General features: G+C 44.7%; 1 protein-coding gene across 1 annotated transcript; it reads right to left on the bottom strand.

Moving 5' to 3' along the window:
- Positions 1 to 16436: 16436 nt before the first annotated feature.
- On the bottom strand, positions 16437 to 19553 carry LOC123426551 (heavy metal-associated isoprenylated plant protein 7). The gene is made up of 5 exons (XM_045110410.1): positions 19412 to 19553; positions 19051 to 19306; positions 17986 to 18200; positions 17796 to 17883; positions 16437 to 17266 (listed from the first exon to the last, which is right to left on the bottom strand). The coding sequence occupies exons 1-5, from the start codon at positions 19418 to 19420 to the stop codon at positions 16770 to 16772; spliced, it is 1065 nt and encodes a 354-aa protein (XP_044966345.1). The 5' UTR covers positions 19421 to 19553; the 3' UTR covers positions 16437 to 16769.
- Between the last annotated feature and the right edge of the window lie 523 nt (positions 19554 to 20076).

Raw genomic sequence — 20076 nt, 5'->3', positions numbered from 1 at the left:
ACTATGGATGAAGCAAACCCTCAAGGACTACGGCATCAACATGAAGAATGTGCCTCTCTACTGTGACAATGAGAGTGCTATCAAGATTGCCTATAACCCAGTACAGCACTCGAAGACCAAGCACATCCAGATTCGTCATCATTTTCTTCGGGACCATGTCCTCAAGGGCAATATCCTCATCGACCATGTGAAGACTGATGATCAACTGGCTGATATCTTCACTAAGCCCTTGGATGAGAAAAGGTTTTGCAAGTTGCGGTGTGAGCTAAATATCTTAGAATCTTCAAATGTTTTGTAAAAACCTGCACACATCCTAACACTTATGCAAAGTTGATGACTTAGATGTGCAACACATGACGAAACGATTTTCTTCAACCAATGAAGAAAGTCACTCTGAATGTGAAGAAATTAACGAAGAAATTGATTCTCAGGGCCCTACGACAATTGTACGCGGCGTTTGTAATCAACATTCTTATATGGTGGGCAACGCCACCGCCCAATGTGAAATTCCTCAAGTTGATTTTCTTCAAATGATCAAATTCCTCACAATGCATTTTCTTCAAGACAGTTGTTCTTCGTTGTGATGATCTATTGCAAAATCTTCAAAAACACTTGATGACTTTCATTTGCCTAGGTAGACTGTGATTTCTAAGTCCTCAACAGCATTCACTTATTGCTATTTCTTCAAGTTGATGTTTCTGCTAAGTGAATGTGATCGGACCCTATTATCCCTCTATGCTATACTTATCCAGTCTATTCAATTCATCATATGTGTTCTACTTGAAACTTTTTTCAAAATCCTCACTGCATCCTTGTCAGCTGATGATTTTGTAACGAAAATCCTCAAATCTTCGAAAAATTATTTTCTTCAAAGGAACAGTAACTGAACCCCCACTTCCCACGATTGGATAGCCACGATCTCCACTATCTCAACCGCATCGTACGGGAGCTACACGTGTCCTGCGGAGACGTAGAGGCAAGGCTATTTGGTCCGAAACTTTCGCGCCAAACAGTAACTTTCGGGCTATAAATATGTCCTTAACCCCCTCGATATCATATTCTTCGCCTCATCGCTCTCCTGCCACAGCACACCGAACTCTAGCGCCACCGCTGGTAGTCTTGTCGCCGGCAAGGAAGAGCTTCACTGCCTCAACCTTCTCGCCGCCAGGATCACGCCGGAGTCGGAACATCTACGTCCGCCGCCGCCGTAGACGTCCTCTGCTGCCAAGTTAGGGTGCATTGGACACTTGACCGAAGAACCTCTCCAACACCACCTTTTTGTGTTCTTCGTTCGCACCTTCCAGGGTAATTATATCCCATTTTTACAACAGATTAGATCTAAAATTTTACCTCTCCCTTGTGAAATCTGTTTTTCCTCAAGATACGATGCGCACATGATTCCTCAAACACTATCCATCACCACAATCATTGATGAACTAGCTAAGCATCTAAGATTTTCACGAGATTCCTCAATTGTGCGAATTTTCGGATCTGTACAACTCTGGAACCCAAGAACAGAATGCTTAAGCAAATTCCTCAACCACTGGTTATATTCCTCAAACTGTCAAACTTTTCCATTTTCTTCAAATCTGAGAACGCATATGACCTCTCCAAGTTCCTCGCAACTATACTCTGTTCACAGGTACACACATGTCAGCTGATGAATCTCTCGGTTCTCATCACATTAACTCATTTGCAGCGTTTCTGGAAGAAACTCTTCAAGGCTCATCAGAATCCTCAAGAGTTCAAAATCCTCAGAAAGTTCCTCGTCTGAAGAAAATGGAGGAAGAAAGGAAACAGAGGGGAGGAAAGAAACTGGAGCAGAACACAGCTGTTGATATTCCTGATGACATATACCTGGACTACTGCACGCCTGATGATGAACCTGAGACTATGCCTAAAAGAAAGATTAGGCTGCAGAAAATTGAACGCGGATGGGCAAAGGAGTAGAAGGAGTACAGGTTTGTGACTCCAAAATATGCGAAGAAATTCGCTTTGAACCCTCCTGGCAGAAGGGCCCCGCTTGAGGATCATCAAGTAGCTCATCCCTCAAGTCTTACGACACTTGATGACTACCTAGAGGAAAAAGAAAGGCATCTGGCCAAGCTCAAGAAGCAAGCAGAAACAGCAGTGAAGAAATTTCATGAATCCTCAGCTGCTGCCTCCGGTGCTTCTCATTCCTCAGCAGCAGAAACCTCAGGCTCCGAGATTCCTCAACCAAAGTCTGTGCCAACAAAGCCAAAAGCTTCAAAACCTCAAGAAAAGTTTGCACAGACTTCTGTCACCAAACCCTCAGCTCCAAAGCCCTCGGTTCCAAAACCGTCAACACCAAAACCATCAGCGCCAAAACCTTCAGCACCAATCGCATCTACACCAAAGTCCTCAGCTCCACCTCCAAAGCCAGTACAGAAGAAAGTCGTGAAGACTACGACTGCCAGCTCCATTTCCTCACTCCCAGCTGCAACTAGCTCGGAGACAAAGTCTTCAACACCTCTTTTGAAGACTTTGACAACAACTGAACATGCACCTCTGCCCAGCCCCAGCAAAATCATCACAGTCCCGTCTGCATCAGAGGGAAGTGAAGAATATGATGATGAAACTCTGGAAGCCATCATCAGGAACAAACAAGAAAGGGTAGCACAAGCATCAGGCAGTGCTATTCCTCTGGCGATGGACTCCAAGGTCCTCCTCGACTTCATCAATGTGTGGTATGAAGACCCAAACACACCCATTGATGATTTGAAACTTCCTCCTGGTGTCAGCCACATGGTGGCTACCTTCATAAACGAAGCCAAGTGGAAGGAACAGAAGGCCAAGCAGGCAAAGATTGCAAAGGCCAGAAAGGAGAAATTCCTCAGGCAAAATGTTCTCAAGCTGACGCCCGAAGCATTGGTGTCCACCCAGGCAGAGCTGCAAGTCTTGACTGACAAGTGTGAGAAACTGTCAGATCGCACAAGCATCAAAAGCAATTTCATCAAGCTAGCCACTAGTGTTGTTGATGACTACAACAGACGTCACCCCCCACCAGCACCAACTCCTCAGCCCCTAGTTGAACAGCCAAAAGATGCATCTCCTGTTGAGGAGGAAATTCCTCAAGCTGAGGAACAACACCAAGAGCGCCGTGCTGATGAGCCGGCCAATGAAGAAATCATCACTGAGACCGCTCCTGATGAAACTGCAAACCCTGATGAAACTGCTACTGATCCAGCTGCTTCACCAAAGCAGGCTGATGACTATGTTCCAGCTGGTTCCTCACTGCCAGCTGAAGAATCTGTTAAGAAAACACCTTCACCAAAAACTTCATAGGTGAAGAAGTTAATCCCGTCTGCATCAGACGCGAAAAAGACAAGGGCTGCTGAGAAGGAAGCAAAGAAGAGAAAAGCTTCCTCAGCAGAAGAAAAGATTGAGGCAAAACGCCTCAAGGAAACTGAAGAATCTGCCCCACTGGACCCGGTGCCTCTTAATGCTGCACCCTCATTTGAAATGGTCCTCGTTGGTGACCACACTACGAGGGCAGATGAGGAAATGAAGGATGCTGCCTCTGAGGAACATACTGATGAGGAAATACAAATTGATGACAGTCCTCAACCTCATATTCCTCAGAAAGAGACTACTGAAGCCTCAGCTGCAGCAGTTGATGAATCTGCTTCTGCCACAAAGTCAGCTGATGAAAATCAAGCTGAAGAAAATGTCCAGTCTGAGCAGGCTCCTCCCACTGAACAGGCTGACCAAACTCCTCAAGCTGAGAAGGAAAAAGAAATTCCTCAGCCTGATGCTCAGCCAGAGCAAGAAATTCCTCACCCTGAGGAAACTGCTGAAGAAAATGTTCCCGCCCCTGACAATGAATTCATTGTCCTCAACCCAGAATCTGCCATGGTTGTTTCCCCTCCCATTCCTCAGCACAATCTCAATCCAGTTCAGCGCCTGCCATTCTCGAAGAGGCCAAAGTTTCAGAAAGAGAATTTCTTTGAGGAACGCATGTATTTCATCGGAGAGAATCCTTATGACAAGCCTCAAATGAGGCATCTGAAGTTTTGGACAAGGACGCAGATGAACTACTATGCTTCTGTGCTCTGTGGCCGCAACAAGATATTCCAGCATAGGCACATTCCTCATGCTGAACTTGAAGAGATTCCCTGCATGGAACCAGTTCTCAGTGTACTACATGATGCAGGTTTGCTCCCTATGTGCTCCGACATATCAGATTGGAATAGTGAGCTAATTCTTCAGTTCTATTCAACTCTGCACATCTCGGGCAATGCTGATGACATCAACACTTGGGTGTTCGACTGGATGACCCAAAATACTCACTACAAGGCTCCAGCGTCTGAACTCCTCAGAGAACTGCCCGTACCAATTCCTTCAGAAGGGGCAGTGAAGCTTTACGGTGAGCGTGAGCTGCCAAATGGAATGATGGAAGTCCTCATGAAGCCTTTGGCTGCAGGAAAACCCTCAAGAACCACATTCCTCGTCCATGAGCTCAAATACACACCCCGGTCTGTCTACCGCATTCTCTGCAGCGTGCTAGCGCCAATCAAAGGCCATGATGATGACGAAGATGTCGTCGGCCTCATGAAGAATATCCTCTTCAACATCATTCACGGTATCCCCATGAATATCCATGAGTTATTCTTGAGGACTTTGGCTAACAATGCAATGTGCCCATATGATCACAAAATTTATGCACCATGGATCATGAGATTCCTCAGGACAAGGACAGGCATCAACTTTCACGCAGATTTCCAGAACCATGTTGGTTATATGCCTCCTATCCGGGTCAACAATAAGACTTTCGAGCCCATTGAGGGAAAATGAAAGTCTGTGATTGATGAAGGAAGCAGGCCCCTTGATGGCCAGTTCAAAGAACCAGATGCATATTCCTCATGGGACGACACTGAGTCACGTCCGCCAAGCCCTGTTCCTCCTCGCGTGCTAAACACCAGAGAACTTCTCCTCAGTCTTCATCAGAAGGTGGATCACAATCACAAATGGGTCAAACGCCAGTTTGGTGCCATTGTGAAAACCCTCACTGAGACACAGAACAGTGTGAAGCTTAATAATCACTATCTGCATGAGGTTTTTGATCGCACCTGGGCTACCCTTGCACATCTGAAGACCCAGACTGAGCTTGAAGAATTGAACTTTGAGCAGGACTTTGACTGGTCGTGGCCTCCCAAGAAGAAGTTCAGGCCCATTTCAGTGCCAGATCTTGAAGACAGCTCCTTCTCATCCTTCCGCACAGCCGAATCTCATGAGGAACAGCTCGACACCGCAACAGGCCCAAGGAAGAAGACTACACCCAAGAAGCGCCAAGGATCTTCATCAACCGCCAAGAAATGAAGTCTTCACGGGCGTTAGTCCTCAGTTTGTCCCTTTTTGTCACTTGATGACAAAGGGGGAGAAACTTGAGAGTTAGTCTTCAAACGGGATTTATTTTTAGGCTTATGAACTATATTTAAGTTACAAACTCTTGGCTCTTCTGAAGTTTTTTTTAATGAGTTGTAACTTAAGCCCGATGGTACTCTGACGCTTTTGAACGTTTTTCTTCGCATGCTTATTCCTCAAGTTTTAATGCACGCATGCTGAAATTCGTCAGATACCATTTGCCATCATGCATCCTCATCTTCTTCATATGATATGTTATATGTATGCATGATTTACAAGATTCAGGGGGAGATCTCCATGATATAAATCATCAATGTGCATATGCTATAAAAGCAAAATCCTTAAGGTATGCACATCTTCAGGGGGAGTCTCTGTGAATCTTATTTTCAAATTCCTCAAATGAGTATTTACACTTAATATTTTTGATCCCTGTTGAAGACTTAACCTAATTGTCATCAACCACCAAAAAGGGGGAGATTGTAAGTGCATCTAGTGCCCCTTAGTGATTTTGGTGGTTTGAAGACTTATAGGTTAAGTATCTAATGTGTTTTTAAGTGTACACAGGATCTATAAGTCATTGAGGAGTTTGAGATATTTGAAGAATATCGACCCCTAAAAATATATGTCTTCAGTTGAAGAAATTGGTCTGAAGCTGAAGAAATGAATCGCGAAGAATTTGCGATGAAATTGATATTCCTCATGAAGATATTGATATTGAGAAGATCGGTGGTTCCTGAAGAAAATCGTTCTGAAGAAATTGAAGCGTGAAGATTTTCGCTTTCTGTTTTACTTTCTTCGCATTTGATGAATAGGAACACCGTACTGTTAAAGGGGATCATAGTAACACTATGGAATGGATTTCCTTATGATGCTCAACCCAAGCCAAATCCTACCAAAAGCCTCAAGTGAGGAATATGAGTGACATGAGGACTCTCACAGTTGAGGGTCCCGACCGTTTCGATAAGCCACACCAAGTCACTGATCTTATCCACTCCAACGGTCATATTATTTAAGGGCATTAATGTCAAATCATGTCGGGATGCTCCCAGGCTATAAATAGCCGCCCCCCACAACCACTAGCTGGTTGGCTGCTCCGTTAGAAACTGACACTTGTCATAAGAGCAACCCAATTCCTCAGAGCCTTCGAGAGAAAATCATCAGTGAGGAAATACACCACCCACCGAAACCACAAACCAAACCTAGTGATTGAGCATCACTGAAGAAGTAGTTCCTGTGTGGGACTGAAGCCTTTTACCTTTGAGGACTGTGCATCCTCCAGACGGTTAGGCTTCATGGTCTAGAGCAATCCAGCAGTCAATTGTGGATCGCCGGGTGACCGAGTTTGTGAGGGTTTGGAAGTCTGCCCTGAAGACTTACCACTAGTGTTGGGTGAGGACTGTGTGTCCTTAGCTCAAGGAGAATACGGTAGGGACTGTGTGTCCCGGGACTGGGTGTCCTTTGGTTTAAATACCAAGCCGCTCCAAACCAGATGTACAACTGTCACAGCAGTTGGAACTGGGTCATCAACAACAGTCTTCACCAAGAATCGGGTTCTAATTCCTCAACTCTTTACATTCTCTGTATTATGTGTTGATGACTTTCACTGTGACTGTTTGAAGAATTTGCTGAAGACTTTCTCTGAATTTCCTCAACCCCAAATTCTTCACTTGAGTAAATCATCATCTGTATTCTGCGTGTCTGCTTGCTGTGCAATCTGTTTTCATAATCTTCACTCTGTAATACTGCTGTCGTGAACGATTGCACAACTGATCCTTAACTGTTTCCGCTGTAAGTTAGTCATCAGTGAGGAATTTCCTCAAAAGGAATTTCCTCAGTGATGAAATTCTAAAAATCTCCTATTCACCCCCCCCCCCTCTAGTCGATATAACGCACTTTCAACATGACGGCAAAGGAGACTCAGCATAGTAATGAGGCACACCGCCAAGCACTCGAGGTTGCGATGGAGTATAACTCAAACTACCTCCACGATTTCTACCCCAGCCAGCCATGGCCATAGACCAAGTTAGGTCAAAATCCTAAGCTAGGGGGAATATGTATTTCTCACTAACACTATGTTCATGTACCACACATTCATTCCACTTGTCGGTATTCATCCTCTTTTATTGTATATCCACGTTCAGTTTTGTTTTCACTGTCTTTTGTGTATTTGAAAAACTTTGAAAATCCAAAAATATTTCTGGCTTCTTTTCGGTTTTTCTTCCTTGCTTTTCTAGTTTGTAGTATTAAAAAAACTCAAACACATTTCCTGATCTTATTTTGTTTGTAGGGATCTTTCCCGTGTAAATGGTTTTTCTAGTTTCTTATTTTTCTTCTATTCTTTTTGCTTTCTGCAAAAAAAACTAAAAACTCCAAAAACATTTTACTGTGTTCCTCTGAAATTCTTTTATTTTTCTTTGAGTCATCGTAAGAAGAAGACCATGCTAGAATAGTTTTGAGTCTCTCATATGCGATAATGTTGATCTAACGAAGACCCAATATTACCTTGTCTTCTCCTTCGAATAAATGGTTTTGTAGGTTCCAGCTTAGTCGACGGCACACTTGCACTATTATTATTTTCACATCATTCGACCGAGCAAGTGAAAAGGCAATAATGATGATGATTTGATGAAGTGATTGCGATGAAGGGAAGCTCGTATGGACTCTTCTTGTTTTCTGTTTTTGTAAATATGCTCAACTCGGTCAATCTTGATTCAACATATTATGAGTAAATAGGTTTGTGATGATAATTAGAGATTATAGTTTCTCATGGCTTGCTTAAATAGCTAGGAGTGTATAATGATTCATCGTGTGTGTCATCATGCATTAAAATGGTTGTGATGTAATATGTTAGTATGGTATCCTCCTCCGGACAATTCAAGTAGCTTGACTTGGCACATGTGCAAACATGTAGGTGACTCAAAACCAATGCAGCGTTCATGATATTTAATTTCAGAGTGTTTTTATCCAATCCATGCTCGTATCCCATGTTAAATATTCACAATGCGTGACTATGGTTGTTGTCGCTCTCTAGTTGGTCACTTCTCAATCTATTTGCTAGCCTTCACCTGTACTAAGCGGGAATATTGGTTGTGTATCCAAAATCCTAAAAAACAAAGTTTTCCCAGATGATTCCACCATATCTACCCTATATGCGGTATTACTCTATGGTTCCAAATAAATTTGCATCTGACACCTCTAATCATTTAAATAAACATTCTACCGCTCATGAAGCTACGGGACGGTTAATATCTTTCATGCTAAATGGATTATTCTCATGAGCGGTGTTTATTCACCTACCATTGCACAAGAGAGACTGTAATTCGATATTATGTAGCACGACTTGGCCTTTCGGCCTAGAACAAATTATATTAACGAGTAGTTAATTAGCATGTGGATTTACATGTGATCTGGGGTACGTTGGGGTTTTCGGCATGTTCGCCTAAAAAAACATGCCAAGCTGTACATATTTTTCTCATTCATATACCAAATAAATAAAATATGAAAATTCATTTCATGATTTAATGAGACTGATTTGATATCATGTATATTGATATATTTTCATATAAACTAAGTTAAATTTAGAAATTTACAAAAATAATACACCTTATATTTTGAAATAGAGGGCATAAAATAATATGAAAAATAAACAACACGAACATCGCAGTGAAGCGCGTCCAACTCTTCTAGTTAATCAAAAATATGACTCGGTCATTTGAAAATAAAGGCGGTTGAAAAGACAAGTTTGGCTCCAGCTAAAAGCAAACCCCGCAATGTGTCAAACGACCACCCTGTGGGCATTACAAACTGAACATGAGGGCCTTTGGTTTTGGGACCATATACATTTCCTCAAATGCGGACAAAGAAACAAGCTTGCAATTTTGAATCCAGAAATGTCGTCATCGTTTGCCGGTTCTGGAATATTCCCATTCTTATAAAATCCTTTGTATTCCTAGTAATAATCAACTCCCTGCCATGCTTTATCCTCTTTTGGCTTAGCTAATTTGTTTGCTTCACCGGGCATGTGATGCTACATTGAATTCCCAGGCCTACCAATACAAGAAAAGGACATGGTCACATACCTGCACATGGTCACTCACGGTGTTTAATTAAGTGATCAGTCTGGAGCTCACTTAACTTAGGATCCCTAGAGCTCAACACCAGAACAATGGAGTGGTTTGCATGTGTCTGCACTTTATATCATATAAGTCATATATTTTTCCTTCTTCATGCAAATCTATAGATTATTATGGGATTATTTAGCCAGAGCTTGTCAGAGAACAAAACTAGTTGGTGTTTAATTAATTTTTCTCTTTATGCAAGCCTGTAGAATGTCGGTTATGATCAGGTGATGTGAATGTGCTAACCAACGGTCGTCCATGGGAGTGGCATTCCTTGACAATCACCACCCACCACATCTCAGGGCATCTACAACCGGAATTGATAAATCTGACCTCTCAAACATCCGCGGATGCGTCCGGTCAATTATCGAACGTGTTCGGTTTGAACCCCATTTTTTTATCCGTGCAGCCGTACTTTTTTTTCATACGCCAGATCATTTGCACGTGATTGATGAAGAATAAGAGAGAAAGAAAAAAAAGAATGAATAAATAAAGAGAAAATGTGGTCTCGTCCTACATGGCGAACTGACCGGGCGTGTCCGGACGCGTCTGCAAGCCCTCATATCGTCCTTATATTTAAGATGAATATGAGGGGTGCCATTCAGTCATGGTGTTTGAGATTGATATGAAGAAATCTGTTGGGTCGCATTTTTGTGACCGGTGATTGATCGAACGATCTGTTCAGACATTTGATAGGGATACGATGGGTAGAACCTCTCACTGCATGCTGGGTTGGGATCTTCTGCCACGCACATCATTCGGTCTATGTCCGGTCGCCCATTGGATATCAAGGGCTGGTATTAGATGAGAGCTAAAAATGAAAGGATTACGGGCACACATAAGGACTTGTCTACACGTACTTACCATGGATATCACATTCCTGACTGGACATGTAGTTGCACATTCGCAAGGCAAACCTATAAGTTTTGAGTTAAAAGGGGAAAGATTTTGTGCTGTTTCCAGGTCTTCATCTTCACCACCTCCTTGCACCAACACATTCCTTCATTTTTTATGATACAGTTCGTCATCACGGATATATTTGTTTATCAATAGAAGACTTTCGTCCTGCTTTATATATGATGGAACATAGCCAAATCGGTATACGGTGATGAGAAGAGTCTCTTACAAAATAGATCAATGAAAAACAAGAATATAGGAGAACCACCACCCCCCCCCCCCCCCTCGTCACAAAGAAACATAAACTACTAACACGGAAGAAGACAAGACACCAAGGGAAATTACCAGATCTCGTTCTGCTGTGACACCAAGATGTCACCGAAGAGGGGCCCCTGCCCTCCCGCTCCGGATCGTGGAGCCCAAACCTGTCAGTGGACAGCGAGTACAACCACCGAGGCCTTCTGTACAAGATAAGGAGGCAAGTGCGGCCACCCGTGCCAGAGACGGCGAAGCTTCAAGTGAGGATCCAAAAATGTCCGCCAATGACGACGCGTGTATCAAAGAAATATGGGCTCCATGATGGCATCCTTGGAAGGAAGACGAGGCAATGCATTACCACCGTCAAGACCGAGGGTATGATCAAGTGTTTCCACCTGAAGCCCTAGCTCGGCAAGAGGAACTACATCGACGCCCTCAAAAGGGATGCGACACTCACGAGCATCACCACTGCTGGCACTGTAACACAAGCCTCTCGCCCGCGGCTTCTCACCTGTGCCACACCAAGGAACCCCAAGCACTAATCCACCCCGGGGGAAGACAAGCTGCCACCAAACAAGACCTCCACGGCAGGATCTAGGAACCGCCAGTGCCATGTCACCGTCAACACCAGCAACATTGAGCACTACATCCTCCACTTCTTGCATGACCAAAATATGCAACCATCACTTTCGCCAAGACGTGTGTTGAAAAGCCAATTTGGTAGATCGCAATCTAGGGCCATTGCCCCAGCTTTCAAGTTCCCAACTTTACTTCCGCACACCGATTCCAAACCCGAACATCTCACTTACTGGCGGCGCGATGAAAAATCCCCTCCTTTCCAGTTCCACGGCATAACATGGACGAAGGCGCACACCACGCTGGTGCGGTCCCTACCTACGGCGCCGACCAGCGAACCCAAATCTATCAGTGAAGACCAAATATGGTCGCGAGAAACCATCCACATCTTTCCCCACCATGCAATGACGAGCACGAGTGACCATCTCGGAGGTGTCCCAACTACCACATGAGGAGGAGGGCGTCGCAGCCCCCTGCCTACGGCCGCAACCTTATAGAAATATGATCCCCTGTAGTACAAGTAGGAATGTAAATGGTACGGACAATTTTCGTTCCGAAACCGCTTCTCCATACGTTTTTAAGGATATGGTATGCACTTAAACAAATCCGATAGATATGTATGCAGATATGAATTTTGGTCAACTCGATATCCGGCGAATATGATAGAGGATATGGTATTAATAATATCCGGTGGATCTGGATTATCCAGTGTATTTTGCGGATTATTCGAGGTTGTCAAATAGGCTTATGTGATAAATTTTGCAGATTGTTCAAGCAAGGGAGGTGAGCTCTCTCACCTTTCACATTTTTTAGGTGCAATGAATCATGCAAGTTTAGGGCGTCTAAGGACGAAGGTAGGTATGTTGTGTGCATGAATGAATCCACGCCATGCAGGTGGAGCTTCTCCTCTTTGCATACACAACGGGTCGTGGTGGTAGTCTGGTAGACCACTGTGAGCAAAACCGGTGCTGGTCGCGACCATGATCTACACTAAATCCACACATGATGAGGGGTAATCTATATATACACCGACATCAAACGCAGATCTGCGACTGCATACATATACACAGACGGTGCGTCCGGACGGCGGTTTGTGTACATATATACGTAGGAATTCTAAGTATGAATAACACATAGTTAATTTGTAGTAGTCGAGTAGAGTAGGCTCCATGTTCGATGGCGTGTTCAGGGTGTTGTTCCGGTCTAATTCGCACAACGATAAGGGCTTCACTTTTGATGAGCCACCTTGAAGGTCCGCAAAGATGCATATCAGCGATGGAGCCGCGAGCTCAGGTGAGGAGGTGATTCGTCATTCTTTTCTTTGGTGCCTTCTTTGATGGTGCCGGAGGCAGGTGACGGATATTGGTGTCAAACTTGAAGATGTTTTTCGATCTTTTTAGTTTTGTCATGTGTGTCTTTATGTGACTTGTACTTTGATCTTTATGATATAAATAAGACATATATTACCAATTAAGAAAAAAGAGTAGAGTAGGCTTCATCTTAATAGACTACAAACAGTATGAACTTATTAGTACTACATATTGTTACTGTATTGTGTGAGTTATAACTTTAAGACGCCACTCTCTAGTGTTATGCGCTTGGATGGAGGCTTGGATGGAAACACATTGTCATATTGTTGCATAGTAGAAATAAATCATGTCTCTTTGCGCGTATCATCCGATATTTTTTGTCTGTTTCGGGTCCGAATCGTCTCCGCCTCCGTTCAAAATAGTAGTACGATATAATTCGCATTCAATCATTATCCGCTCCGCTCCAAATCCAGCAAAAAATATGGTAAAGCATTATCCAAGCTGATCCATTTACATCCATGAGTGAAAGGACGTGGACGTCGCCTATAGGGGAGTGAATAAGCGCTTTAAAATAATTACGGTTTAAGCTTGAACAAATGTGGAAAAAAAACTAACGTTTGACTAGTCAACCAGAAAACCTAAAACAACTAGGCTCACCTATGTGCACCAACAACTTATGCTAAAAAAGATAAACAACTAAGTGATAGCAAGATATATAACATGAAACAATATGGCTATCACAAAGTAAAGTGCATAAGTAAAAGGCTCGGGTAAGAGATAACTGAGGCACAAGGAGACAATGATGTATCCCGAAGTTCCCACCCTTGCGGATGCTAATCTTCGTTTGGAGCAGTGTTGAGGCACAATGCTCCCCAAGAAGCCACCAGGTCCATCGTAATCTCCTCGCACCCTCACAGAATGCAAGATGTCGTGATTCCACTAAGGGGCCCTTGAGGGCGGTCACCGAACCCGTACAAACAAGGTTGGGGAAATCTCCACAACTTAATTGGAGGCTCCCAACAACTCCATGAAGCTTCACCACAATGGATTGTGGCTCCGAGGTGACCTCAATTGCTCGGGGCAATCTCCACAACCTAATTGGAGACCCTGACACTTGCCCGGAGCTTTACACCATAATGATTGAGCTTCGAGGCACCAGCAACCGTCTAGGGCGCCAAAGCACCCAAGAGGAACGAGCTCTAGGGTACTAAGCACCCAAGAGTAATAAGCTTCTTTTCACTTCACTTCCACGTATCACTGTTCTGGAGCAGTTATCTTAAGAACTATTCAAATAATATGAAAATATCTTATAGCAGATAAGGCAAGCCTACTCAACTAATCTCATGTAAACGCCTGTTCGCTAAAATCCAAATAGAAAAAGACAACTACTTATTAAACATGTAGTTGAGTGCTCCGTCGTTGTTCGGATCTTGACCGAGTCCGAGCTTCCCAAGCTCTATGCTGTTTGGGAACTCAGCAAGGGTCTTACCACCTTCTTGATTGACTATATTTGAGTCTTTGGGGTACTTTAGGATTATATTCCGCGCCGAAGATTTTTGCTTGTGGGCTAGGGTGAATATAGCGGACCAGCGGATCTGGTAGTTGACAATCGTTCGGACTTGGTAAAGGTTGTCGCAGCACCTGTAGTAGGACAGAGGACTTATCGCGATGCCCGCGGACCAATTTACTATGTCTCTGTCGCTGACGTTCCAATGATATAGAGATGTGAAACCGGCAAAAAAAACTCCAGCATCGAAAACATTACAAAAGATGCATATGGACTCCATTTTTTATGAACTCGAGCTTGTCATGAAGATGACCACAAGCTCTAAAACTCATAAAAAGAAACACCAAGCAAGAACCAAGAAAGATGATGCAAGGATGCAAATGGTTTGAGCTCTCAACAAGCGATACGATCAAGCTACTCACTTGAGAGCCCCCCTTGATAGTCCGGCAATCGATCCTATAACCCGGTCACCCAACTACCACCATGAGACCGGTAAAGTAGAAAAACTATCAAGGGAAAACATATACCTTGCACATAATCCACTTGAGCTAGATGATGATGATATTGACATTCTCAAGTTGGACCACATTTCTTGATTGCGTTGGATTGATGAAGACTAGTTGATTGCTCCCCCATACTCCACTATGGGTGAGTCACTCTTCGGCACATCTTAACAAGTCCATTGTCACAATTATGGACGACAAATTTCAAGCATGATCCCTTCGTGATGCTCTACTTGAAGTTGCACACCGCAAACTTGATGACAATCACCACTTGATGTCACCCTCCATGAGTTGTATGAGGTATTCCTCTTGACGCAAGCCCGTGAACACATACCTAACCCCACATAGAACTCTCACATAGATTATGGATTAGTACACTAAGCGTAATGGACAATGATTACCATACCATGGGATCACTTGATCCCACTTGGTGCATCTTGTACGCTTTGTGTGTTGATCAACTTGATTCACTCTTTGACTTAGTCTTGATCAACCTTGTATCTTATGTACTCAAAGACCAATCTTTGGATAAAACCTTACATAGCACCTTGGTCACCATATGAACTTCTTAAAACCAACAAATGGACTCCAAGAAGTGCCTATGGACAAATCCTTGGAATATAAATTAAGGCAACCATTAGTCCATAGAGGTTGTCAACAATTACCAAAACCACATATGAAGAATTATACTCTAACACTAAGTACAAGGGGTACTAATAGTGCACCATCGGGCCCCCCGGGCGATGCGGACGCAGCTGGCACCGATGACTAGTGGGATGGACAGTTATGGAGCCTAGCCACCTGGATCCAGCAGGAAGTCGAGGAAGGAGGAGTCGGAGACATAAATGATAGAGGAAGATCACCGCCGCCCAACCGCCACACCCTGCATCAAAGAGAGGCACCCCCGCCTAGATGCCATGCTCGCTCCATGGTAAATCAAACGAGGAGGAAGTGGGTCCATGTCGTAGTCAACGTCGAAACACTGGCGGTGGCGAAGGGGGGTGGCGGTGGCGAAGGGGAGGTGGCGGCACCTAGGGTTTCGGCCAGTCTCTTACAGGAGAAACGTGGATGTCACGTTATCGCCGGTCAACAGTCCATGTACCACTGACATATTCATTTCATGGAGGATGGATTAGAACTCAAATAAGTGACAAAAGTCAAGATTTGCTTTTTACAAGTTTTTTTTTTCAGCAAAAACTTGTGGATGCTAAGTCTAAGGATGATGGTAGAAGCTTTTTACATTTTGAAACGATTGCGCACTTGGAATACTTGAAAAGTTATGCATGCAATTCAACAAACCAATACTCCCTCAGTTTCATAATAAGTGTCATGGTTTTAATTTCGAACATGCTCATGTATATAATTTTAGGGCACCGACAGTAGAACAATCGTTGCACAGTAATTTACGCATCAAAAAATATGTAAAATACAAAGTAGCTCACAAATCACACGGTGGGAGTACGTACAAAGGAATCGCGGGCAGGCACGGACGTAGGCAAAACCATCATATTTTTGCAAAGGAAGCAAGCAACCTCAACTCCTAGGGTGATGATGGGAAAGTATTCCCTCACATTCACAGCAAACCCCAAGGCTGTAGCCCCTGGATACCATCAGCTGCTAGTGGGCTACCGGGTAAAAAAAAAGTGGGCGCATCAAGATTGAAGTTGCAATCCGCCTAGGATTTTGTGTCATGCAAAAGTGGGACCCATCTCACATGCCCCATGCACATGACAACCACTTGTCTCCTACCACCTCTTGCATCTCACCATCATCTCCGTTTACCCCCGTCCCCTTGTGAGTTGTGACTTCTCCCTTTCACCACCACAGGTTTTTGACAGAGCTACTGCTCTTCCGGGTCCCAGATAGATAAGCCACAATGCGATGGAGAGAATTACTATACTATAATAACAAGTTTTTACATAGGTTCAGTACAAGGCAAAAAGAAAATCTACATAAGATGAAAACATCCATCAACCGACAAGGAAGTCCAGACTTACTTTATACCAGACGGTGAAAAGGATTAATTAAAAACATAAAAGGTTCAAAAAAAGAAAAACTGACCACAAAAAAGCCTGGTACTTTCTTCAAGCTGCTGCCCTGGCCATTTGCTTTGGTCAAGGGCATTTTGCTGCCATGGCACCCCTCAACTCATGCAGTCCCTTCTCCCCTTCTTATTTGTTTTCCACTCTAGACCACCAAGGTTCTAACCTCCTTTTTACATGACGGAGCAGGCGTTTGGGTTCTCGTCGCTGAAGATCTGCGGCGGGTAGGGTGGGTAGGCCGGCGGCGGAGGGTAGGCGGCGTATCCCGGCCTCGGCGGGTAGTACCCTCCCGGGAACGCAAACTGAGGGTAGTGCATGTAGAGGTTGGCTGCTGCGATGGCGCCGGGGTCTTTCTCCTTCTCCTTCTCCTCGCCGCCGGCGCTGGCATCCTCCTTGTCTTTCTCCTCTTTCTTCTCATCTGATGCGCCATCCTTGTCATCCTTCTTCTCCTCCTTGTCGTCCTTCTTCTCCTCGCCGCCTTCCGCTGCCTTCTTTTCATCCTTGGCTTCGCCGTCTCCGGCTTTCTCGGCCGGGGCAGCCGGCTCGGACTTGATAATGGCTGCATGCTTGCCGGTGCGCTTGTGCACGTACTCAGCCAGCTTGGTCTCCTCAAACACGCCCTTCACCGTCACTTCCGAGGCCTTCAGGTCTGGCTCTGCAGATTGCACTCCTGCATAATTTCGAACCAAAATCATCAGCAATACTACACAGCAAGTATTACTGAGCTCAACGTTCGAAAAGTATTACTGAGCTCGAGGATGGACCTAATCTTGTGTGATTTTAGGCAGAATAATTCTTATACAATCAAGATTAATCTTGTCACGGTATATAGGCAGACAGGTAGGTGAAGGAGTGAATCTTATCTGCACCACAGTTGTGCATCTTTTGCAAGAAAAGGAACTACACGTACAAGGCCCACATTTTGCCTTTGTTTCAGCCATCCACCTAAAGAGGGAATCCCTCTCTTTTTCATCATTGCAACAGAGAAAAGATTTGCTTGACCTTTGCTCAATCACTAGGTAGATCCTAAGTAATTCATCAAACATGAGACATACTGGTACACTAATTCTAGGAGGACCTAGTGAAAACAAATACAGTAGTGTATAAGAGAAAGGCCATAGATGTTTTTGTCCTGATGAAAATGACGCGAGAGAGAAATGAAAAAAGGACAAGCAATCCCACAGCAGCCCATTACGCACCTTTCATCTTTTCGATCCTCTTCTTTATGACCTGCGCGCAGGCCTCGCAGTGCATGTGCACCTTCAGCACCACAGAGATCACCGGTGGCTTCAAAACGAAACATCATCCAGTCAGTTTTGCCAAATCTGAAATGAAACGAAAATTACCATACAGACTACTGCATTGCGTGCATTTGTTAAGGTCCTTCACCTCCTTCTTCTCTTCAGGTTTCGGCGGCTCAGGCTCCTCCTTCTTCTCCTCTTCCTTTTTCTCCTCCGGCGGCGGCGGTAACGGCGAGAGGAGCTCCACCTTGCGGCCTGTCTTCTTCTGAACACGCTCGACCACCTTCATCGGGTCGGCAGCCGCCTTCTTTCCTTTCACAACCACCTTGTGTGCCTTAGAGTCGGCAATGACGTCCTCTACTCCTGAATCCGCACAAAAAGGTTTTCAGATGTGGTACTAGGTAGAACAGAGAAAATGAATCTTTGAGCCAAAGAATCTTAATTTTTCCCTTGATAGCAACAACTAGTAGTGCATGGAGAATATGCAGAGGTGCTTGGAACATTTTGAGCAGTATTTGGAGATGATTGAGGAATCAGCTTAACTTTTGAGGACATGTGGCCTCAAGGGCATTGTATACTCAAGGCTGTCATTCTCTTGGAATGTACTCCAACCTTTTGGAGTGAAAAGTCATCCCCCTCACAATTAATCAACCACTAGATTCATGTGCGGCTGATGAGAAAGGAGGAGGATCCTATTAATTAGGTGAATCTGATTATTAAAAAGCTTAGCCCACCTATTGACCTAATCCTTACAATATCACTTAATTGGACATCAGAACAGCACAGAGAAAAACACAAAATCTGGACCTTTTTGAAAAAAAATAAGGAGACAAGGAGAAATAGTAAACAAAATTAGAGCAAACCAACCACATCATCATGTCTCCTAAATCTGATGACCAAAGCTTCCTTCCCATAACCGCAAGGATGACACAAGTTGACCACTAACTATGATGATTCGTGAATCAAGATACACTAAGCACGCACTCCCTAATAAGATCAGTAACAAAAAAAAAGTGCTGAACGAACTTGATAAAACTGTCCCTGTGCTAAGGAAATCAAACCCACGTGACAGCAAGCATACTAGTTCAAAAAACGAAAAGATCTTTTTTTCTCAAACGAAGACGAAAAGATTTACTCTGACGGCGAATCCTGATGCAGCAAAGCGGAGGAAACTACGGGGCAGGGATTAATTAGATTAGATGAGGCGCATTACCATCGAATCTCTTGAGGATTTTCTTGACCTTCCTGGCGCAGCCCTCGCAGTGCATGTAGACCCGCATCACGACCTCCTCCGGCGGCGGCGGCGGCGGCGGGGGCGCCGCCTCCTCCTCCTTGGGCTTCTCCCCCTCCCCTTCCCCCTCCTTGGGCTTGTCGTCCTTGGGCTTGTCCTCCTCTCCCTCCTTGGGCTTCTCCTCCTTCTTCGGCTCCTCCTCCTTGGGCTTCTCCTCCTCCTTGGGCTTCTTCTCCTCCTGCGTGCGAAAACACCACAACACGACGGCGTCAGTCAGTCAAGATTCAGTCCGCCTCACCGCCGCCGCCGAGGAATGCAGCACCAAGCAGGCGTCCTTGCTTACCTCGCCCATGGCGTCCGTCCCTCCTCTGTCCCGCTCCCGCGGCCCTGCTTCCTGGTGGCGTTGGGTGGTGGTGGTGGCTCTGTGCCGCTCCCTGTGGGTGTGTCGCTCGCTACAAGACTAGCAGTGTGGGGGTGGAGGGGGTGGCCTCACTCACTCGCCTTAAGTAGCGGGTGGGCACCGCAAGGGAGTGGGCTGCGATGCGAGATCCGCATGGAAATGATTTGGCATCTCTATCTCCGGGATTTCTTTTTTCTTCTCGTTTTGGTGCTGCTCCCTTCCTTTTTCTCGCTCACTCTATCTCTGCTTTTTTTTTCGGTGCAAACAAAAGAAAAACGTGCTTTGTATTTGGGTGCCAGGAAGTATACGAACGTTCCAGTACACCCGGTGACGTGTCATACCAGCGGCGCCCTTGGGCTCATGAATGAATGAATTACGGACGGTTAAGATCTGGAGTACCAGAAAGATTGTGATTTCTTTTCTTTGATGATGGAACCTCATTTTACACTGTCCTGCCTCAAGGTTAGTGCAGCATCCATGCATCGAATGCCACAAAACTAGAGGCAAGGAGCCTACCTTGCACGGTTTCAAGACCTCGCCTCGTGTGGCCGTGCGCCCCTCTCAAAGCGGCTTTCCTTTCCTTTTTTTTTCTTTTTTTTCTTTGGGAT

The sequence above is a fragment of the Hordeum vulgare genome, chromosome 2H, assembly GCF_904849725.1.
Source record: "Hordeum vulgare subsp. vulgare chromosome 2H, MorexV3_pseudomolecules_assembly, whole genome shotgun sequence".
Taxonomy (NCBI): Eukaryota; Viridiplantae; Streptophyta; class Magnoliopsida; order Poales; family Poaceae; genus Hordeum; species Hordeum vulgare.
The sequence above is the reverse complement of the archived record's forward strand: the minus strand, read 5'-3'. Positions and strand labels throughout refer to the sequence as shown.